The 24,967-nt window shown below is 36.3% G+C and overlaps 1 protein-coding gene across 1 annotated transcript in view; it reads left to right on the top strand.

Moving 5' to 3' along the window:
• ANKRD31 (ankyrin repeat domain 31) overlaps positions 1 to 24,967 on the top strand; it is a 132,115-nt gene that overhangs the window by 44,577 nt on the left and 62,571 nt on the right. The window contains exons 11-16 of the mRNA XM_036849202.1: positions 6,937 to 7,079; positions 11,935 to 12,079; positions 14,912 to 14,964; positions 15,932 to 17,450; positions 18,112 to 18,282; positions 20,115 to 20,252. Of these exons, the coding sequence (XP_036705097.1) occupies positions 6,937 to 7,079; positions 11,935 to 12,079; positions 14,912 to 14,964; positions 15,932 to 17,450; positions 18,112 to 18,282; positions 20,115 to 20,252 (2,169 nt within the window). The remainder of the gene's footprint in view (positions 1 to 6,936; positions 7,080 to 11,934; positions 12,080 to 14,911; positions 14,965 to 15,931; positions 17,451 to 18,111; positions 18,283 to 20,114; positions 20,253 to 24,967) is intronic.

The following is a 24,967-nucleotide window of genomic DNA, read 5'->3' as shown; positions in this document are numbered from 1 at the left end:
TCAGAAAGAACAGTCTTTCTGCAAGGCTAGGCCTCTGGTACAGTCTTCCTGTGGGGAGAACCTGATACGTTCTCCTGGAGAGGAATGATTCCTTAAAGGCACTTAAGTACTTAAAACACTGAGCAGCACTGTGTCCATACTTTTACTATTGTTTCTAGACTTTCTCGGTGTATGAAACAATGCACAAAGTCTCATGGTACACAGAGATCAGCGGCACAATCCATGGACAAGCAGGTGATTACAAGTGCACCCCCAGTACTTACTTTAGCAGCACCTGGGTTTATACTATAATCAGGGTTTTAAAGACTATTATTCTAAGTCTCACACCCAGTTCATCCATTATGGTCTTATAGCCCTCAACCTTGGATCCTTACTTGCTAGCCAGAGCACTTGCTCCCTTGATTTTGAGAAATATATGGTTCTTTCTCTTAGTCTCTATGTGCTCCTTCAGTTCAGGAGTAGTTCTGCATGCCACTAACTGGACTTTTATGGATTTCCCAAGCATCAATCTTAGCATGTTTCTTTTCATTAACCTTTTTTTCTGTGCCATCACTAACATCCCCAGTTGCTGTTCCCTGCTTGTCTTTGGCCAGGCAGTGACCTTCGCCTCACTTCCCTAGGTACTTCTGTGACCTTCATGAATTCTTTATCCTTCCATATTTTCCGGACTTTCTGAACTCTCTTGTTTTCTATTTTTCCTTCTCAATTTGCATCTTAATCTGACCTTTACTACTTCTGGCTGCCACATCCCACAGAATTGCAGAGGGCAGTGTTTGCAAAGGGTTGTCCATAAGCCATTTTCGTAAGAGTCACTTAAAATATTTGTTCAAAATGCAACCTTTACTTCACCGCCCCCAAAGCACACACACACAAAATCACTCAAAATCACAATCAAAATCTACAGGTTAAAATCTGGAAATCAAGTTCCCTAGATGATTTTTATTCTCATTAATGTTCAAGAACTACTGACAAGAGGTGTATGGCCTCCATATAATTCAGTGTAGTGAGCTTTTACCGTATGCCTCCTCTGTGCCAGATACTATGAAAACAAAAAGATAAACAGTATCTACTAGGAAGGTTTAAATAAATTTATTTTGTGAGATAATCCAATAAAGGCTTAAGTACCTTTTGAGGAATTAACAAAATGTTATAGTAACAGACCAATGGTCTTTTTATAGGTAACATTTGCATTTTATAAGTCCTCATTTACATTTTGTGATATCTTTGATTTAAAAAACCAATTTCAATAATTCTTTACCTATCAAAACCAAGGGTGACAACCATGAAGTAGCCTGAAAATAAATTCTGAATACCTAAAATAGATCTAATAAAGCTTCTTTGCTAAAACCCTCTCAGATCAATGACTTGAGCATTATTTTACACAGATCCTATCTGATTCCTAAGCCTATGACACATTAGAACTGAAAAGAAAGGTTGGCTTAGGCCAGGATATTGATAATAGCAAGAAGTTTAAGCCAACAGCAAGGCAAGAGACAGATAAAAAATGAGAGGCAAAATTGTTGAGGACTGTAATGAAGAGAGTGCACTTTATATCTCTGTGGGTGTTAACAATTGCTGCATTAGATCATATAACTAATATTATTATGATCTTGAATCTTTTTAAACAAATGAGTTAAATTATATTGTCTTCATAGGAAATTTACACTCTTATAAACCTTTGAAGAAATTTCCTCCAAGATAGTTACATTTTTAAAAAGAAAAAATGATGTTGCTTAAGGATCTCCCAACCTGCAGTTTTGGGAGATAATAAAAGATCTGTTATAAAATGTACTCCATCTTTATTTAAGAGGAGTGGTTTTACAACACAGAAGGAGTAAGCCTTAGGAGAAGGGAAATTCTTTGTTACATTTGATTTCTTTCTGGAATATGTAGCCCTTTCTGTGGTCTAGAGTAGCTCTCTGCAGAATAAAGGTCCCTCTGGCTTTGTTGCTGCTGGGAATTTCTTTCAACCCTGGAACTGATACTGTTCATCACTGGGTCATCCTTGCTTACTTAGGTCACACTTAAAGTAGCATTCATTTTCAGCTTCCCTCCCCAAGACCCCATCATTTACTATGAATTGCTCACATGTACTTTGTTTTCTTTGGGAATTTTCTGAAGTTAATTTAGTGTACAAGACTGGCTTTTTCTTGGAAACCAGACAGTTGCTTTACATTTACCTTATCTTTTAGTCATTCTGAGCTCAGGGAAAACAAACATCTTTTGTTACGGTTATTTTCTCATTCCTGTAGCGCCATTTCTGTCCCCTTTAGGAAACTAATTTTTATTGTAGTTTAAGCAAAACCTAAATAAGGAAAGGAAGTTTCCTAGAAGGAAAATCATCATCTGCATTCCAAAGGTAATAACTTTTGGATTTCTGATACTTCATTTTTCATCCCACCAAACCCAGACTGTGGCAAATAATCAAGTTAACCAGTGTACATTATCAGTAAGCAAATTTCCACTGGTTTACAGGTCCCAGAACCTAAATAGCAATTAGTTCACGCTTTTTATTGGAGACAGTACTTTGGGGGAAGAGAGTTTTTATATTATTTTTTAAAAAATAGATAGTTCTTAAATAGTTATCTTCCAAAAGTTCACGTTTATTTGAAAATTTTTATGAAATTATGAAAAATTTCAAACATACAGAAAAGTTGAAAGAATTGAACAGTGAACATCCGTATACCTAATTCCTAGATTCTCCGTATTTGTTTTTGTTACATACTTATTGTAAAGGGAAACACTCATGTGTTTCTCCTCTACTCACACCCAGATACGTGGGTTTTCCACACATTGAACAATTCTTCCACACCAGCTGGGTATCCTGCAATTCAGTTCAATTCTGACACTAAACATTGTTAGTGTAGACTCCACAGATTAAGAAATCAGTCCCATGAGGCTGACCCCCACTTCAGATGCCAATCACAAGTAGGAGATCACCAGGTTACCCACAGCTTTCATTCACCTTGGCTACAAACTGGGGGTTACCATGACACATTTCTTGGATTTGATCATTTCCTAGAACAGCTCATGGACTCAGGGAAACACTTAACTTATATTTACCAGTTTATTATATAATAAAGCATATGATTAAGGATACAGATGAAAAGCCAGATGAAGAGGGTACATAAGGTGAGGTCTGGAAGGGTCTGAAACACAGGAAATTCTGTCTCCATGGAATTGGGGTGTGCTGTCCTCTCAGCGTGCAGATGTGTTCACCAACCTGGATAAGCTCTCCAAACCCCATACTTTGGGGATTTTTATGGAGACTTCATCACGTAGGCATGATCGATTATTAAATCCATTTCTAGCCCCTCTGTCCTTTCTGAAGTACAGAGGCAGACCTGAAAGTTCCAGCTTCTTATTATGACTTGGTCTTTCTGGTGACCAGCCTCATCTATGAGCCCACCAAAACTTGCCTCATTGGAACAAAATACACTTCTATCTCCCAGGAAATTCCAAGGGATTTTAGGAGCTCTGAGACAGATTCTTCTATCATTCAGGAAATTACAAAGGTCTTGGAAATTCTGTATCAGGAACTAGGGTCAAAGACTATAAGGACTTAAGATTCTCCTGCCACCCCTGTTTACAAGGGTTTTAGGAGCTCTGTGTTAGGAACCAGGGGGCAGAGGCCAGTATACATATTTTTTAAATTATTCTTTCAACTCCAACATGGCTTTCTCAAACATTTATTTCTTTATTATTTTTAAAAATTGAAGTTTAGTTGATTTACAATATTATATTAGTTTCAGGTATACAACATAGTGATGCAATATTTTTATATGTTATACTCCATTTAAAGTTAATACAAAATAATGGCTATATTTCCCAGTCCTGTACAATATTTCCATATTGCTTCTGTATTTTGTACATAGTAGATTGTGTCTCTTAATTCCCTACCCCTTTCTTGCCCCTCCACACTTCCAGAGGTGGCCATTAGTTTTTACTCTATATGTGTATGTCTGTTTCTGTTTTGTTATATACATTTGTTTTATTTTTTAGATTTCACACATGTCATATAGTATTTGTCTTTCTCTGTCGTATTTCGCTAAGCATAGTTCTCTCTAGGTCCATCCACATTGTTGCAAATGACAGATTTCATTCTTTTTTATGGCTTAGTAATATTCCAGTGTGTGTGTGTGTGTGTGTGTGTGTGTGTGTGTATACCACATCTTCTTTTTCTGTTCATCATTTTTGGGCACTTAAGTTGCTTCCAAATCTTGACTATTTGTAAATAATGCTGCTGTGAACGTTGAGGTGCATGTATCTTCAAATTAGTGTTTTCATTTACTTCAGATACATACCCAGCAGTAGAATTGCTGGATCATAAGGTAGTTCTGTTTTTTGGTTTTTGAGGAACCTCCATACAGTTTTCCATAATGGCTGTACCAATTTACATTTCCACCAACAGTGTACAAGAGTTCTCTTTTCTCTGCATCCTCACCAGCCTTTGTTATTTGCAGACTTTTTGATGATAGCCATTTTGACAGTTGTGAGGTGATATCTCATTGTGGTTTTGATTTGCATTTCTCTGATAATTTTTCATGTTGGGCATCTTTTCATGTGCCTGTTAGCCAGCTGTATGTCTTCTTCGGAAAAATGTCTGTTCAGGTCTTCTGCCCATTTTTTGATTGACCTGTTTGTTTTTTTGATATTGAGTTGTATGAGCTGTTTATGTATTTTGGATATTAACCTCTTATTGGTCATATCATTTGCAATGTTTTCTCCCATCCAGTACATTGTCTTTTTGTTTTGTCGATGGTTTCCTTTGCTGTGCGAAAGCTTTTCAGTTTAACTAGGTCCCATTCATTTATTTTTGCTTTTGTTTCCTTCAGCTTAAGAGACAGATCCAAAAAAGTATTGCTATGATTTATGTCAAAGTGTGTTCTGCCTACGTTTACTTCTGGGAGTTTTATGATTTCCCATCTTACATTTACGTCTTCAATCCTTTTTGAGTTTATTTTTGTATATGGTGTGAGAAAATGTTCTAATTTCATTCTGACAACCTCTGCCTGTCTAATTGGGGTAATTAGTCGATTTTCATTTAATATGAATATTTGGATTTACTGCCATTTTACTCGTGTTTCTTGTGTCTTCATCTATTTGTTTCTTTCTTTGTCTTTGCATTATTTTGTAGTGATTACTCTAGGGATTACAATATACATTTTTAATGTTTTATGGTCTTCTTAGAGTTAGTATTGTAATACTTCATATAAAATGTAAGAACATCGAACACATCTCCCTTTTCCTTTTTTTTTTTTATAAATTTATTTATTTATTTTTGGCTACGTTGGGTCTTCGTTGCTGTGCGTGGTCTTTCTCCAATTGCAGTGAGTGGGGGCTACTCTTCGTTGCTGTGTGCAGGCTTCTCATTGCAGTGGCTTCTCTTGTTGTGGAACACGGGCTCTAGGCACACGGGCTTCAGCACTTGTGGCACACAAGCTCAGTAGTTGTGGCTCGTGGGCTCTAAAGCACAGGCTCAGTAGTTGTGGCACACGGGCTTAGTTACTCCTTGGGATCTTCCTGGCTCAGGGCTTGAACCCGTGTCCCCTGCATTGGCAGGCAGATTCTTAACCACTGTGCCACCAGGAAAGCCCCTCCCTTATCCTTTATGTTATGTCTGTCGCATATATTACATGTATATACAGGATAAACTCCAAAACATAAAGTTATAATTTTTGCTGTAAGTAGCCTTGTGTATTTTAAGGAAATTTATAGGAAATAAATTCTATTAACTATATATTTACCAGTTTTGGTGCTCTGCATTTCTTCCTCAAGGCTTTCTAATTAATACTATTGGAGAAACTCCTTCTATAGACGTTCTTAACTGGAGTGTCCCCTCAAAGGGGACATTTGGTAGTTTCTGGAAGCATTTTTAGTTTTTATAACTGGAATGGGAAGCAGGGTACTACTGGCATCTGATGGATTAAGACCAGGGATACTGCTAAACATCCTACAGTGCCCAGAACATTTAGCCCAAAATGGCAGTGCCAAGATTGAGAAACTGGATTATGGAGAAGGTTCTGAAAATGTTAGTGCCAAGATTGAGAAACTCTGGTTTATGGAAGGAAAGAATGAAGCACACTTTAACTTGCAACTTTTTATATTTTCTTACATCAGTCATATGATTTTTTGGAGTTTAGATGTCTTTGACTTATACCATTATATCTGGCTAGCAAAGGAAGAAGATATTTATTTGGATGACTGGTTTTCTTGGAGCAGTTTGTGGTATGTTTGTTGAATTTACTGTAACTAACTTTTTGCAAATAGGGAGAAAAGAAATACAGTTGACCCATGAACAACGTGGGAGTTAAGGGTGCCAACCCTCTGTGTGGTCAAAAATCTGAGAATAAGTTACAGTTAGCCCTCCGTATCCATGGTTACTCCTTCAGCTAACCTCAGATTGTGTAGTACTGTAGTATTTACTGTTGGAAAAAAATCTGTGTATAAGGTGAACCTGCACAGTTCAAACCCACGTTGTTCACGAGTTGACTGTATACTTTTGAACTGACTTCTGCGTAGTCTTGCTGGCTGGGTGGGTTATTTTAATGGAAGTACCTTGAGTTACAAATAAGGCTTTTCCCCCTCTTCTCTGCAGAAAAGTAGCCTGCAACCAGCATTCTCTATGAGCTAATAATGACCCCCCTTACAGCCTTTTTATTTGAGGGGGGCAAAAATAGTTTCAAATATTTTACTTATTTTCATATTTTTCCATATTAACACCAACAGAATTAGGGGTAGGAATTTTATTTGTCCATCAGATTTATTGAATCCACAAATAATACAGGTTGCTTTCATGGTGAGATTATCTTGTCTCATATAACCAAAATATTTTTAAAGCAACAACTTAGAATTAGAGTTCTTATTTTAAGGGCAAGCACAAACATTATTAAGATGCCAAATATAAACAAACACCATTTCTTTTTTGTGTAACAGGTTGGACAGCACTTCATGAAGCTAGTGTAGGAGGATTTTATCAGACAGCAAGTGAACTATTAAAGGGTGGAGCAGATGTAAATATCAGAGGAATGTACCAGATCACTCCCCTACATGATGCTGTGATGAACGGACATTATAAGGTACTGTGATTCTTTTGTTTGCAGAGCAAACACTACATTCTGCAAGTATTAAAAACCTCTGGGACCAAGCAATAGAAAAACAGATAGGAATCCAGTTTCAGTTCATTCTGCTAATCAATACTCAGAGTTCATAATAAAATTTTACTGTGTGATGGATCAGTTGTGCCTAATGTGGTAGATCACATGTGTTTGTTATGTCTCTTAAGTGTGTGTGGTTTTTTTAAACGTTTATTATTTATTTATTTATTTTATTTATTTTTGGCTGCGTCAGGTATTAGTTGCGGCACGCTGGATCTTCATTGAGGCATGCGGGATTTTTCGTTGTGGCGCGCGGGCTCTTTGTTGTAGTGCTCGGGCTTCTCTCTAGTTGTGGCATGCGTGTTTTCTCTTCTCTAATTGTGGTGCCCAGGCTCCAGAGTGCGTGAGCTCTGTAGTTTGCAGCACGTGGGCTCTAGTTGAGGTGCAGGAGCTTAGTAGTTGTGGCACGCAGGCTTAGTTGACCTGCAGCACGCGGGATCTTAGTTCCCTGACCAGGGATCAAACCTGCATCCCCTGCATTGGAAGGTGGATTCTTTACCACTGGACTACCAAGGAAGTCCCTCTTAAGTATGTTTTAATCTATAACAGTTCTTCCTATATTTTGTTTTTTTGTGTCTTCTAGAACCTGGGTCATTTGTCTTATAGAATTTCCTAAATTCTGGATTTGACTGACTTTATCTTTGTTTCTTCCCATATTTTCTCTAAATGGTGTTTTAATGTAAAATCTATCAGAGACCACAATCTGGATGCTACGTGTGCTCACTGCTATTGGATGTCATTGTTTTTAGGCATTTTCAGTGAAATGTATACTTATAGAAAGAAAAACAAATCATGAGTTCTTACTGATATTTCCATTTCAGACTTAATATTATAGATTCATAATAACTTTGATTTTATATTTGTATCTCTTTTTCTCTTATGCTAAACATTTGTTTCTTAATACATTAATTTATTTCTTTATCGTACAGCATACTTACAGTATTACTATTAGTGTATTATTATTATGAATATTAACAATATTATTATTAACAATGGAACTACTAATGAAGTGCTTTTTTTATAGTTCTTTTTGTTTTGTTTATATTCCATTAGGGATGTGCGGTAAAAATACTATCTTTTCCAGTACTTGAAAGAATTTTATTCTTTGTCGTGTTGGCTTCTTATGCAAGGAAGTTGTTGGAAGGCAGAGATGTGGAATAATATCCTCCAAACTGAAAAGGAACTTTGAGACTGGAAAACAAAGCAGGCAATTCCATAAAGTGCAATTGTGAAGTTTATTGTGGGTAACTTACATACTGGCAGGATTGGGCAGACAACAATCCAGAGGCATTCACAGCTGTGCTCCTCACCACTGAAAGGAGTACAGGGAGATTTAAAGTGGCCAAAGCTAACAACAGAATCTGACTACCAAATGAGAAGCATGTCCACACTGACTGGAACTGGAGATTTTTGCTCCCCCTGGGGGGTCTCATGACCATTAAGCATCTGTATCAACAAAAGACACTCTTCCAGTTTTCACATCAGATGAAAACAAGGGTAAAAGTTGACAGGGAATTTATCTGGCTTGGGCACATTCCTTGTGTGTAGGCTAAAGCTTAATCATGCAGAAAGGGGAGGGGTAGGACTTCAGACCTAAGATAGAGCTGACAAAATGGAGTCAGCGTGGTTCAGCCACACAGAAGTCAGCTGATTCTAGAGGGAGGAAAGCACTAGAGTCAATAATATGATTAAAGGTGGAGAGCCACGGGCAAGCTCTAAGTAGCAGTGTATTTCCTTATGCAACCTACTGTTTGATGAACTAAGTAAGTGGGGATTGTGAGGCCAGCCACTTACTGAAATTGCTCTGCTTGTTCCAGTTAAGAACATGTGGTAATCTTAAAATATGTCCACAAATTCTTTAACAGTCCTCCCTTTGAAAGGTGGATCCTGATTCCTGTCCTCAGGAGGGTGGGCTGGAGTTTCAGTGAGTTGCTTCTAACAAACACGATGTGGCAGGAGTGACACAGTACATGACTTCTAAGACTAGCCTGAAAACTATTGTGGCTTCTTCCTTGTTCTCTCACTCACTTGTTCAGCAACGCTGGGTGAAGCCAGATGTCATTTCATGCAGCTACTCAAGCAGCTCTGTGGAAGGGTTCACATGGCAGTGGACAAAGGCCTCCTGCCCACAGCCATGTGAGTGAGCCATCTTAGAAACAGATCCTCCAGTCCCAGGCAAACTTCTATTTATTTATTTATTTTTATTTTTTAATTATTAAATACTTTTAAATAAATTTATTTATTTATTTATTTTTGGCTGCATTGGGTCTTCCTTGCTGCACGTGGGCTTTCCCTAGTTGCGGCGAGTATGGGCTACTCTCCATTGCAGTGTGTGGGCTTCTCATTGAGGTGGCTTCTCTTGTTGTGGAGCACGAGCTCTAGGCGCATGGCTTCAGTAGTTGTGGCACGTGGGCTCAGTAGTTGTGGCTCGCAGGCTCTAGAGTGCAGGCTCAGTAGTTGTGGCTCACGGGCTTAGTTGCTCCGCGGCATGTGGGATCTTCCCGGACCAGGGCTCGAACTGTGTCCCCTGCCTTGGCAGGAGGATTCTTAACTACTGCGCCACCAGGGAAGTCCCCAGGCAAGCTTTTAGGTGATTGTATCTCCAGCCAACCTCTTGACTGTAACCTCATGAGAGACCCTGAGGCAGAACCATCTACCTGTGGCCACTCCCAAATTCCTGACCCACAGAAACTATGAGACTATAAATATTTATTATTGTTTTAAGCTACTAAGTTTTGAGGTAACTTGTTAGGTAGCAACAGATAACTAATATAGAACCTAAATGCAGATTTAAAATTTAAAAAAACTCAGTGGAAATAACTGATTTACTGCCATTTGGTAAGAAGAGAGTTTTTTAAAGAGGATATATTAGTTAGGCTTCAGAATTCCTGATACCAAGCTATAGAGAGAATTGGTAAATGTGAATAGTTGGTGAAGCAGGGTATCCAGAGTCTAAAACAGAGACTGCCAAAGTAATGTATTCACTCCCTTGGGATCACCAACCCAGATTTCCAGAAAAGTGAAGCTCTAGCCCTTGCCTTTTCCCTTCCTCCCATCTTCTTTCTCATGCTTGTTGATCCTGAGTTACTTTCATACCGCATGGCTTATTATTTGACATAAAACCTCCAGAGATAAGCAACACAGCTCTTTTGGCAACCCACTTATGAAACTACTTTTCCTGAAAGAAAGTGGTACACTCTCTATTTGTATTACTAAACAAAACGTGAAGCTCCAGGAATATGAATTGTAAATTTAATTATATCTACTATTACTTTCAATCCCCCTATCTAGCATTAAACTCCTACATTAAAGCCATTTGAAAAGCAGAATTAAATTGCTGAGTCTTAATAATTTTTAAAAGATTTGACTCATATTCTCCCTGTGTGTGGTGGGACATTTTTCTCTCCTAGAATGCTTTCTTATAAAAGGAAAAATGTATATATCTTTAATCTTTAGATGCATAAAATTTACAGAAATTCAGATCCTTTCTCTCATTCCAGACATTAACATGGAAATCTAGGCTTCATTTAGTATAATGTTATTTAAAGCCTGTTACCCACATCCTCCTTGGTCAACATTCATTCTTTTATTAAACAACATTTATTATTAAATATATACTCTATGCCAGATATTGAAATAGACACTGGGAATATGAAGATGATTAAGACATATATCTGTTGCAAAAACTTGGAAGCAACTTAAACATGCATCAGTAGGGTACTGGTTAAGTAAATTATAGTACATTCATATAGTACATTCAAAAGTAAACTATTACTCAGCTGCTAAAAAGAATGATGGAGTTCAATCCATACTGATTTGGAACAATCTTCAAAGTCTGTTGCAGGGTGGGGTGGGCAGGAAAGAAGCTAAATATAGAGGAATGTATATAGTATATGACCACTTGTGTAAGAAAAAATGTATGTACACAGTTATGATACGTACATATATACCTGTTGGACTAGACTAACTCTGGAAAAATTCAGAAGAAACTGTAACCAGAGCTGACTTAGAAAAAATAATTAGATGACTAGAGGACAAGGGTTGAGGAGGGAAACTTATTTTTCATTGTCTACTTCTCTGAACCTTCTGTATTTTGAACCATATTTATTAATTTCCTATTCAAAAATAATAAATTAATTTTAAAAGAAAACAGAGTCCTACCCTCAAAAATCTTGGAGTACAGGAGAGAGAAATATATAAGAAGTATAATATAGAGCATATTGGACATAAAATATGTACATAAAAGAAGGAAGAGGTCACTTTTCTCTAGGGGATCAGTGGGTGAGGAGGTCAGGGAGAGCTTCGTAGAGGAGGTTACTTGAGGAGCAGTAACAGATTAAGGGTTTACCCATTTCTCTCTGATACCGAGGGGGAGCAGTGGCAGCACAGGTCTATACGGAAGATACAGCTATTTCCTGGAACCTGTTAAAATTGCATTTACTACAACAGAATGTAATCCTAATTCCTGGTATATCTGCTAGCTCCATTTCATCGGCAACTGAACCACAAACATTTCTGCCCCTCACTCCGTTCCTCCTTTCCTCCCTCTTCCTTACTTCCTCTCTCCTTTTTTTTTTGTAAGAGAAGGCATATGTATATCAATAAATTATGATTCAGTAGCAATTACATTAATTTTTAGTTTGGGCAGTAATCTTACAGGAAACCCAAACTCTGTATTGTTGAAAGAAATATTTGATGTTGGCTTACAGTTGTATGCTAGCACACATTTATAATAATATACCTTTTGTCTGGGCTCCCTCACACAATCTTCCTCTAGGTGGCACAGTTACTTCTTTTGAATGGAGCAGATCCTTTATTTAGAAATGACAGTGGAAAGTGTGCTTTGGATGAAGCCAAAGACTCATGTATGAAGCGTCTCCTTGAGAGATACGTTCCTAAACATCAAAAACATCTTACATCAGGTAAAATTAAACTGCCCTGTTATATCTGTTCATCATGTCAGTAGAGAGTTATAGAAATCAACTTGGAATTATAGAAATTAAATTGATTTTCCTCATAAATTTTGAGAAAATCCATCCTGTGGTGTCCTTGCTCCATTCCTTTAGTTGAGCACACTGACTTGTTTGCAAATGCACCAAATGGAAGAACTCTAAAAGAACAAAGAAAGATAGTATTAAATGTACTTTCCCCCAGGATATGTATTGGAAACAGTTAAGAAAACTTTTGTAAAGTTCTGGGTCTTTTCCTCATAATCCGTTGTCTGAATAACATGAGGTGATGTAACTTACATTTAGCTGTATCATTTTCAATGAATATGGCCAGGATTGTTTACTTTCATTCCTTAAGAATATTTTCTTATGGCTGTACTTTTGCCTTGTCATTCATCATTGCACTAAGTTGAACTACAAAAGAACTTGACCTGCAGTTTCAAGAAGATTATATAAGAACTGTTTATTTTTGTATTGTATAATTGATTTATAGTATTGTATTCGTTTCAGGGGTACAATGTAGTGATTCAGTATTTTTATAGATTATACTCCAAAGTTATTACAAAATAGTGGTTATGTTCCCTGTGTTGTACAATATATCTTGTTGCTTATTTATTTTATACATAGTAGTTTGTATCTCTTAATTCCAAAATGCTATTTTGCCCCTCCCCCTTCCCTCTCTCCACTGGTAACCATTACTTTGTTCTCTATATCTGTGAGTCTGTTTCTGTTTATACGTTGGTTTGTTATATACATTGGTTTGTCTTATTTTTTTAGATTCTATATATGTGATACCAGAGTATTTGTCTTTCTCTGACTTATCTCACCAAGAATAATACCCTCTAGGTATCCATGTTGTTGCAAATGGCAGCATTTCATTCTTTTTTATGGTTGAGTAATATTCCATTGTATATATATAATACTGTATCTTCTTTATCCATTCATCTGCTATGGACAGTTAGGTTGCTTCCATGTCTTGGCTATTGTAAATAGTAGTGCTGCTATGAACATTGGGGTGTGTGTATCTTTTTGAATTAGTGTTTTCATTTTCTTTGGATATATACCCAGCAGTGGAATTGCTGGATCATATGGTAGTTCTACTTTTAGTTTTTTGAGAAACCTCCATACTGTTTTCCATAGTGGCTTTACCAGTTTGCATTCCCACCAACTGTATACAAGGGCTCCTTTTTCTACAAATCCTTAACAGTCTTTGTTATCTGTAGACTTTTTGATGATAGCCATTTTGACAGGTGTGAGGTATATCTCATTGTTGTTTTAATTTGCATTTCTCTGATGATTATCAACATTGAGCATCTTTTCATGTGCCTGTCAGCCATCTGTGTTATCTTGTTTGGAAAAATATCTTTCAGGTCTTCTGTCCATTTTTTTGATTGGACTTTTTTTTTATATTGGGTTGTATGAGCTGTTTATATATTTTGGATATTAACCCCTTATTGGTCGTATCTTTTACAAATATTTTCTCCCATTCAGTAGGTCATCTTTTTGTTTTGTCAGTGGTTTCCTATTCTGTGTAAAAGCTTTTCAGTTTTATGAGGTCCCATTTGTTTATTTTTTGTTTCCCTTGCCTTAGGAAACAAATCCAAAACAATATTAGTATGATTTATGTCAGAGTGTTCTGCCTATGTTCTCTTCTAGGAGTTTTATGGTTTCTGGTCTTACATTTATATCTTTAATCCATTTGAGTTTATTTTTGTATGTGGTGTGAGAAAATGTTCTAACTTCATTCTTTTACATGTAGCTGTCCAGTTTTACCACTTATTGAAGGCACCATTTGTTGAAGAGACTTTCTTTTCTCCATTGTATGTTTTTGCCTCCTTTGTCATAGACTAATTGAAGATAGGTGTGTTGGTTTATTTCTGGACTCTCTATTCTGTTCCATTGATCTATGTGTCTGTTTTTGTGCCACTACTGTGCTATTTTGACTACTGTAGTATTGTATAGTCTGAAGTAGGGAGCACGATACCTCCAGCTCTGTTCAACTTTCTCTAAATTGCTTTGGCAGTTCAGGGTCTTTTGTGGTTCCATATATATTTTAGGATTATTTGTTCTAGTTCTGTGAAAAATGTTGTGGCTATTTTGATAGGGATTGCATTAAATCTGTAGATTGCTTTGGGTAGTATGGAAATTTTAACAGTATTCTTCTAGTCCAAGAACACAGTATATCTTCCCATTGCTTTGTATCATCTTCAGTTTCCTTCATCAGTGTTTTATAGTTTTCAGAGTATAGGTCTTTCACCTCTTTGGTTAAGTTTATTCCTAGGTATTTTATTCTTTTTGATGAGATTGTAAATGTAAATGGGATTTTTTTCTTGCTTTCTCTTTCTGATAGTTCACTATTAGTATATAGAAAAGCAACAGATTTCTGTATATTACTCATGTATCCTGCAACTTTATTAAGCAGACATATTAGGAAATGATGATAATACAATTAATTATGAAAGAATTTTTTGCCTTATAAAAGCTTGCACACAGTTGCATATCTGAGTATAACTGTGGGGAATATAAAAATACTGAGTTCAGTGCCCATCTTTAGCATAATTTTGTTGGGTCTGTTTTGCTTTTCCTAGAGAAGTGTTTTCAGCTCTCTCAAGATAGTGTTTGGTTTCTAATAAATATGGAAATTATAAATTATGGAATGTTATATGTGCCAATTTTAATAGAAAGTGTTTGCATAATTTCACTTTTTCCACTTGGTTTTCTCATGGCAAAGGAGTTGTGGTTTTAGAAGTCTAGAGTCTGACTACTGGCGGCTCTTTTCTTTGATTTTTCTCTTTTTGCTTACAGCACAGACAAATAGCACTGACCCTTCAGACTCAGAGGATGCACACCACCACAAGGTATATCTCTGTTCAGCAATAAACATTTTTATAGAGCACATCTGCTGGTTATTTTATAGATCATCAGAGGGGAAAGAAAGACTCCTGAAGCATTCACCAGGAACAGTGACTTCACCTTTGCTTTTAAGACACTTTGGAATAATTACATAAGAATCAGAAGGTTCTGGCCTGTTAGTTTGGGAAGCAATTGAGTAAATAAAGCATATGTGGGCACACTAATGTATTGGTAGCCATTTCCATTTCCTTTCTCCTCTTTATGGAGCCATGAGGGTTATCAACAATGTTGAATTTCCTCTGGCCTGAGCACAGTATAAGAGTCAAAGGTGTCGATCCATCCCTTCAAACTTCACATGGTGGGCAGTTACTTTTCATCTGGTGCTTGTGTTGTGAAGTGTGAGAGGAAGCACTGTCCCTGTTTTAATCTTGGCAGCCCACAGTAATCTTTCCATACAGGCCAACTTGGTTGTATATCTATCTTTTTGTTTTTAAATCCCTTCTTCCACTGCCCTACCTGTGGTCTCTCACAGATACCAGAGGAAGAAACTCTCTTAATTCTAGGTCTGTCTATATAACAAATGGGAGAGGAGAGTGCTTCTACAGTATTCGTGTAAAGATTCCTTGTAAAGGAATTATCTGACTGTTTTAAAAGCCTATAAAAATTAGGTAGATTAAAATTTTTCATTATGTTTAGTAAGATAGATAGTGCTAAAATACTGGCAAAAAGAAATTAAAATGTACAGGAGAAAATAAAGATTAGTACACATACTGAGTCTATTACTTTTGCCTTTCTCCTGTTAGTCTACTTTTCTGAAATACAAATCAGGTTGTATATATCCCAGCAGGCCCTGTGGTTAGATCAAATTATAACATTGAATGGAATATTAGTTTGCTTTATCTCTAATCCAGAATGAATTAAGTGTAGAACTATAGTTGAAAATTAAGCTAACTATGTATTTTGTTTCTATAGAAACCAAAATTCAGTTCTAAAAATCACAGTGGGTTTGTTTGTGATGAAAATTCCAAGAGACAGAAGCCAGAACATGTAAAAGTCAATAAAGGAAGCAAAGAGGGTTTATTTATAAATAAAGAAGATGTATATGAACATTACCAAAAAGATTCCCAAAACACGAAATTTGGTAAATCCAAGCATAAACGATCAACTCTTAGCCAAATATACTCGACAGGACTCAGAAAGGACAATCTCCATGGTGTTGAGGATCCCAGCACAAATGTGTCTAAAGATAAAGGAAGAAGAAATACAGGACATAAAAGGACTCAAGTGGATGATGCAATCCAAGAAAGCAATCCAAGAAAGACAATAGCTGTCTCTTCTTCCAGAAAAACAAACAGATTGGTTACTTGTCAGCAACATACTCTCCAAAACCTTGATGACCTTCCAGAAAAGTCATGTAAATCTTTTAGCCCAGCTCTGTCAGGCCTGAAAAATGGTTTAGGTAACGATGTTGAGACTTGTTCATTTCCCAAAGAGACACATACCCAAAGCCTGGATTTATCAGGTAGTCAAGAAATAAAATTTTTGGAATTAGAATCCACTGACCAAGCTGAAGCTGTTTCTTTCTCAGGACTTTCTTTACATAAAAAAACCGAGTTACCACTTGTTACTACAGATCAGCAGCCTCATACTCACCAAGAACAGCAGCACATTAGCCCTTATAAATCTAATGAAAACAGTAACTCAGGTCAAAAAGATGAGAGCCCTAATAAGTGGGAAAAATTTTCCCCATCCTTTATAAAGGAAAATTTTAATAATGGTGATGATGGTGATTCCTGTGCTCCTGAGGAGACTGTAACATTTAAAAAGGTGATAAGTTCTTCAGGTTGCAAAAACCACGATAATTATAAAGAGAATAAAACAAATAGAGAAGAAATGGATTTTCAACAATTTTTACTTTCTCAAGACCATTTTTCACAGGAAAATGAGTTAATAAAAGCAGACAGCCTAACCATATTTCCACAACAGGAAGCTGTTAATTTTTCTAATTCAGATAATATAATAGTTTCTGAACATGTTTCAAATTATGAACAGTGTACATGTGGAACTTCTCTTGATCATTCACATGGCAGTCCTGAGCGTCCTTCCCTGGCTTGTACAAGGACACTCTCACCACATGCAGTTTCACAGTTGACTAGTCACGTGGAGCTATTCGAGAGGCCTCAGGGTTGTAGCCCCAGAATACCAACTCCTTTAATGAATCAAACGGATACACATACTGTGGAAAAGGTGAATAAGGAAGGAGACACTAAAAGGAATTACACTGACAAAGGCCAAAAACCAAGTTCTTCAAATAGGCCTTTATCCAGAGTTGTTCATTCTCAAGTAATAGAAACAACTAAAGTTGAAAAAAGGAGACAAGAGATCAAAACTATACATAGTATAGGCTTTCAGTCCACTGACAATATCAATAAAGAATTGACCGTCTCACAACTTAGTCAAAGAGAAGAGAAGGAAATTTCTCACAAACCAGGTATTAGTAGTATTGCTCAATTTGTACACATTTCCTATAGATTTACTTATTTCACAGAAATTTCTAACTGAATTTCACTCAACCTATGCCCAAACTGATAAGAATGAGGACATATGGACCATAATTTGGAGATACTGTTAATTAGTTAAGTAATGGTATTTACTTTGAAAGAAGGTGCTAAATTGATATTGACAGGAGATAATAAACAGTATTTCTATGAGTTTTTATGTTTCTATGAGTTTTTTTAATATAGCACCTACTTAGTATCAAGAAACCAAACAACATTTTCATAGCAGGAAATTGTTAGCTCCATTGATTTCAGTGATTCACAGTTGAAATTACATCCAGAAAACTAATTTATGTTTGTTGTATGAAAATATTTTTAAAATAGCACCTACTTAGTATCAAGAAACCAAACAACATTTTCATAGCAGGAAATTGTTAGCTCCATTGATTTCAGTGACTCACAGTTGAAATTACATCCAGAAAACTAATTTATGTTTGCTGTATGAAAACATTTTTAAAGGCTTCCACTCCTTTAAAATAAGCAGTCCAGCTAGGAACAGAAACTTGAAACAATTAACATGACTAGACTCTTTTTTAGTCACGTAACCGGTAAGGAGAACTACAACACTGATATTGCAAAATGTTTGTTTTTCAGGTGAGGAATTAACTAATAATGTCAATGGAGATGAAAACACTATAAGAAATTGTGAGGAGAAGAAAGAAAAAACAGATTCAGAAATTCACATGCCTACTAACATCCAGGAACACAAAAAAGTTCAGAATTTCAGAAAAAGGCAAAATTTCTTGAAAGCTACCTGCAGCCAAGGTTTGTATTCCTGTTTTTATATAGGGAAAGGTTTGGATGATCAAGCCTAGCAATCCACTCCCCTTCAAAGAATTATATACTTTCATATTTACTGTTTTCTTTAGTCATTCACTAATTTATAAGGTTATTTCAGCTATATTTGTCAGATGGTTTTACTGTAATCGACCACTTGAGAATCTCTTAGTCTTCCAATATATTGTCATACTTTTGCCTATGACTTCTAATTTGTTATGTTAGAGGAGATAAGATAAACAGTAGAGACAGCAAGAATGTTGAGTGGGGACAGCACATCTGAATTGTGTCAGATCCCTTAGATACTTCCACTGAGCCCTTTTAACACATGGGAAATTAAAGAAGCATAGCCACTAGTTTCTTTGTGTCAGATGCATGAACTGTGTGTGTTTGGCAGCATGGATAGCTGACAATTCTTTGATAGTTCTTGGAGCTAGTTCTGTGTGAACAATAGGCTGGACTACTTCAGGTTAAATGTTAAGCACCAAAAAGTTGATTTAGTAAGAAAAAGTTGATATAGTGAGAGGTAGGAATATTAGGCATACTCTTTGAACCTTCCCCCATTGTCCGCCTGTCATGTAAACTAAAGCCCTTCTTATACATACCTCCTGTAGTGGGTTGAATAGTGGCCCCCCAAAACATATGTCCATGTCCTAATCCCTGGAATCTGTGATACTATCTCATTTAAAGAGTGAACATTACCTTGTTTAGAAAAAGAATCTTTGCAGATGTAGTTAAGGATCTTGAGATGAGGAGGTTGTCCTGGATTTTCCAAATGGGACCCAAATCTTACAACAAGTATCCTTATAAAAGAAAAATGGAGAGAGCTTTGAGACACACAGGAAAGGAGAAGGTAATGTGCAGAGCCAGGCAAAGGAACAATGTGGCCAAAAGCCAAGGAAGCTAAGGAGTGCTGGTATCCATCAGAAGTTGGAGGAAGCAAGGAAGGATTCTTCCTTAGAACTTCCAGAGAGAGTGCAGCCCTGCTGACACCTTGGTTTTGGACTTCTGGTCTCCAGAGCTGTGAGATAATATATTTGTGTTGTGTTAAGCACAACACAACCACCCAGTCTGTGGTCATTTGTTACAGCTACCACAGGAAACTAATACATTTCTCTAGCAGCACTGAATCATATTTTAATGTAATTTTTTACACGTCTGTCATTCCACTATGCTGTACGCCACTTGAAGAAGAGATAGTGTCTTCTATTTTCTTTATATGATGTTACAAAAAATCTTTTAGTACATCATTTTAGCATAGTTTGGGAAAAAAACTATTCACTGTTTTTAGTTCCAACTCAAGTCTAACTTGTGATGCAAGGAAAAGATTTTAAAATCTTCAGATAATGATATTGTACTTCATTTTCTACGAAAGAAAATGAAATACCCAATAGGCCATAGTTTGGTTCTTGGCATCTTTTGTGATCAGAAACACACCCACTGAGATATAAGAATAGTTATAGAAAGAGGATTTTTATAAAATCACAATTTGGTTTAAGAAAATTTTTATCCATTGTTAGAGGACTACTGAGAGTGAAGTGAGTGTAGAAATGAAGCAAGTATTATTTGTTTTAATCAAGCATATGATAGAGTGAACAACTGCTAGAATGAATTTGAAGTAATGTGATCAGATGCTCTATCAATTCTTTACAAGTTATATTTTAAAATAGTAACAGCAATGATATTAATTGAGGTATGTTTCTGTGTAGTGCATCCTACTTTGGATGTTTTGAGGAAGTTGCTGTGTATTTTCTAAGATCCTTCATAATAATCAGCACTTGGCAGAAAAGAATACTCAGTTTTGCTTGGCAAATTTACAGAAATGAAAACAGCTGGGATCAATAAGAGGAATGCCAGAGGAGAAAGCCGGCTTCATTTGGCTGCCAGAAGAGGAGACTTGTCTCTGGTGAAAGCTCGAATAGAATCTGGAGCAGATGTGAATCTAAAAGATAACACAGGTTTCGATTTTAAATTGTAGTTGTCTTTATAATTTGAACTCACTGATACACACATTTCATCTACCATCCCCCATTTGGATCCTGGCTGATATATAGCTGCTCACTATGAAAACTTTTTTCTAATATATTATTATTTAGTTGAATAGTAAGATTGATCTTGGTTCACACCAATTGCTAAAATAACCTTCTCCTTTGAAACAGTTTTTAACATACTTTTGGGAGCATTCAGAAGGAGTATACAGAATGGGAAGGGAAAGAAGCTTTATTTAGACCTTTTCCTTGGAGGCCTTACTATCATTATCTAACTTTGTAGAGAATGCCAAATTTTCCCATTTCCCTGTCCCTTCTTTTCTTTCCTTGTCTATTAATACTGTTCCTTTTTTCTCCCATGTCTTGTTTTTATCTTAAACCTCCATTTTTAAATTGATCTTCTAACATTTTTCTCAAGCACAAAAGAAACTTGTATAAGGAATTCCAGAGGGAAAAAACTCAGATTGATTGATCAAATGTCATTTCAAAGACAAATGTGACAATACAAGATATAAATAGGAAGGTCAGATGATCTTACTCTATTTTAATATCTGACTTGAAACCATTTGACATGATTCGTATTTACTCTGGTCCCATTATATCCTATGCTCTGTGAGTCTTTTGGCACTTGTATCAACAAATATTTTTGATGTGATTAATTTGTTTAAAAAAATGAAGCATACTTTTTTATTGAGGTATAGTTGATTTATTATATTAGTTTCAGGTGTACAACATAGTGATTCAAAGTTGTAATATTGTACAACTATACCTCAAAAATTTTTTTAATTAAAAATAAAACTAAAGAACAAACAAAAAACTCAAAGTTGATAGATTATATTCTACTTAGTTATTGTAAAATATTGGCTGTATTCCCTGTGCTGTACAATATATCCTTGTAGCTTATTTATTTTATACATAGCTTGTACCTTTTAATCCCCTACCCCTATCTTGCCCCTCCCCCCTTCCCTCTCCCTACTGGTAACCACTAGTTTATTGTCTATATCCATGAATCTGTTTCTGTTTTGCTGAATTTGCTTGTTTCTTTTATTTTTTAGATTCCACAGGTAAGTGATAACATAGAGTATCTTTCTCTGACTTATTTCACTAAGCATAATACCCTTCAGGTCCATCCATGTTTTTGCACAAGGCAAAATTTCATTCTTTTTATGCCCAAGTAGTATTCATTGCATATATATATATATATACACACACACACACCACATCTTTATCCATTCATCTGTTGATGGACACTTAGGTTGCTTATATGTCTTGGCTATTGTAAATAATGTTGCTGTGAACACTGGGGTGCATGTATCTTTTTAAATTAGTGTCTTTGTTTTATTCAGATATATACCCAGCAGTGGAATTGCTGGATCATATGATAGTTCTGTTTTTAGTTTTTTGAAAAACCTCCATAATGTTTTCTACAGTTGCTGCACCAATTTACATGCCCAACAGTGTACAAGGGCTCCCTTTTTTACATATCCTCACCAACATTTGTTATTGGTGTTTTGTTGTTTTTTTTTTTTAAATGAACATTAGGTTCTTGTTTATTTTTATTTATTTTTGGCTGTGTTGGGTCTTCATTTCTGTGCAAGGGCTTTCTCTAGTTGCGGCAAGCGGGGGCCACTCTTTATCGCGGTGTGCGGGCCTCTCACTATCACGGCCTCTCTTGTTGTGGAGCACAGGCTCCAGATGCTCAGGCTCAGTAGTTGTGGCTCACGGGCCTAGTTGCTCCATGGCATGTGGGATCTTCCCAGACCAGGGATTGAACCCATGTCCCCTGCATTGGCAGGCAGATTCTCAACCGCTGCACCACCAGGGAAGCCCTGGTGTTTTTTTTGATGATAATCATTCTGATAGGAGTAGGGTAATATCTCATTGTGGCTTTGATTTACATTTTTTTGATGGTTAGCAATGTTGAGTATCTTTTCATGTGCCTGTTGGCCATCTGTATGTCTTTGGAAAAATGTCTATTCAGGTCTTCTGCCCATTTTTTGACTGGCATGTTTCTTTTTTTGGTTTTGAATTGTATGAGCTGTTTATATATTTTGGATATTAACCCCTTATTGGTCATGTCATTTGCAAATATTTCCTCCCATTCAGTAGATTTTCTTTTCGTTTTGTCAATGGTTTCCTTTGCTGTGCAAAAGTGTTTAAGTTTAACTGGGTCCCATTTGTTTATTTTTGATTTTGTTTCCTTTGCCATAGGAGACAGATCCAAAACAATGTTGCTATGATTTATGTCAGAGTATTCTGTCTATGTTTTCTTCTAGGAGTTTTATTTAGTTCTTATTTAGTTCTTTAGTCCATTTTGAGTTTATGTTTGTATAGATGTGAGAAATGTTCTAGTTTCATTCTTTTACATGTAGCTCTTCAGTTTTCCCAGCACCACTTATTGAAGAAACTGTCTTTTCTCCATTGTTTATTCTTGCCTCCTTTGTCATAGATTAATTGACATAAATGTGTGGATTTATTTCTGGGCTCTCTATCCTGTTCCATTGATCTGTGTGTCTGTTTTCGTGCCAGTATGAGACTGTTTTGATTACTGTAGCTTTGTAGTATAGTCTGAAATCAGGGAGTGTGATTCCTCCAGCTCTGGTCTTCTTTCTCGAGATTGTTTTGGCTATTCGAGGTCTTTTGTGCTACAGTACAAGTTTTAAAATTATTTGTTCTAGTTCTGTGAAAAATGCCATTGGTATTATGATAGGAACTGCATTGAATCTGTAGATTGCCTTGGGTAGTACGGTCACTTTAACAATATTAATTCTTCTAATCCATGAACACAATATATCTTGTCTCTCCATCTGTGTGTGTCATCTTCAGGTTTTTTTTTTTCATCACTGTCTTATAATTTTCTGAGTACAGCTCTTTTACCTCCTTAGGTAGGTTTATCCCCAGGTATTTTAGTCTTTCTGATACAGTTGAAAATGAGAAGGTTCCTTAATTTCGTTTTCTGATAATTTGTTGTTAGTGTATAGAAATACAACAGATTTCTGTATGTTAGTCTTAAATTCTGCAACTTAGCTGAATTTATTGATGTGCTCTAGTAGTTTTTTGGTGGTGTCTTTAGGATTTTTCTATGTACAGCACCATGTCATCTGCAAAGAGTGACAGTTTTACTTCTTCCTTTCCAATTTGGATTCCTTTTATTTATTTTTTTTGTCTCATTGGTGTGGCTAGGCCTTCTAATACTGTGTTGAATAAAAGTGGCAAGAGTGGGCATCCTTGTCTTGTTCCTGATATTAGAGGAAATGCTTCCAGCTTTTCACATTGAACATGATTTTAGCTGTGAGCTTATCATATGTGGGCTTTGTAACGTGGAAGTATGTTCCCTCTATACCTGCTTTGTGGAGAGTTTTTTTCAAAATGAATGTTGAATTTTATCCAAAGCTTTTTCTGCATCTGTGGAGATGATCATATGATTTTTATTCTTCAGTTTGTTAATGTGATGTATCACATTGAATGATTTGTGGATATTGAGTCATCCTTGCATCCCTGGGATAAATCCCACTTAATCATGGTGTATGATGTTTTTAATGTATTGTTGGATTCTGTTTGCTAATATTTTGTTGAAGATTTTTGCATCTATGTTCATCAGTGATATTGGCCTGTAATTTTCTTCTTTTGTGTGATATCATTTTTTGGTGTCAAGGAGATGCTGGCCTTGTAGAATGAGTTTGGAAGTGTTTCTTCCTCTGCAATTTTTGGAATAGTTTGAGCAGGGTAGGTGTTAATTCTTCCCTAAATATTTGGTAGAATTCACCTGTGAAGCCATCTGGACTTCGGTTCATTTGGGGTTTTTCATTACTGATTCAATTTCATTACTGGTAATTTATCTGTTCCTATTTTCTATTTCTTCCTGATTCAGTCTTTGGAGACTGTACATTTCTAGGAATTTGTCCATTCCTTGTAGGTTGTCCTTTTTATTGGCATATAGTTGTTTGTAGTAATCTTTTATGATCCTTTGTATTTCTGCGGTGTCCATTGTAACTTCTTTTTCATTTCTGATTTTATTGATTTGGGCCCTCTCTCTTTTTTTGTTGGTGAGTCTGGCCAAAGTGTTGTCAATTTTGTTTATCTTTTCAAAGAACCAGCTCTTAGTTTCATTGATCTTTTCTATTTTTTTTAGCCTCTATTTAATTTATTTCTGCTGTGATCTTTATGATTTCTTTCCTTCTGCTAACTTACAGGTTTTTTGTTCTTTTTCTCTAGTTCCTTTAGGTGTAAGTTTAGATTGTTTATTTGAGATTTTTCTTGTTTCCTGAGGTAATCTTTTTTTTTTTAACATCTTTATTGGAGTTTAATTGCTTTACAATGGTGTGTTAGTTTCTGCTGTATAACAAAGTGCATCAGCTATACATAAACATATATCCCCATGTCTCCTCCCTCTTGCGTCTCCCTCCCACCCTCCGTATCCCACCCCTCTAGGTGGACACAAAGCACCGAGCTGATCTCCCTGTGCTATGCAGCTGCTTCCCACTAGCTATCTATTTTACATTTGGTAGTGTATATATGTCCATGCCACTCTCTCACTTCGTCCCAGCTTACCCTTCCCCCTCCCCGTGTCCTCAAGTCCATTCTCTACGTCTGCGTCTTTATTCCTGTCCTGCCCCTAGGTTCTTCAGAACTTTTTTTTTTTTTTTTTTTTAGAATCCATATATATGTGTTAGCATATGGTATTT

The sequence above is a fragment of the Balaenoptera musculus genome, chromosome 3 (assembly GCF_009873245.2).
Source record: "Balaenoptera musculus isolate JJ_BM4_2016_0621 chromosome 3, mBalMus1.pri.v3, whole genome shotgun sequence".
In the NCBI taxonomy this organism is placed as follows: Eukaryota; Metazoa; Chordata; class Mammalia; order Artiodactyla; family Balaenopteridae; genus Balaenoptera; species Balaenoptera musculus.
This window is presented reverse-complemented; position numbering and strand designations above follow the sequence as displayed.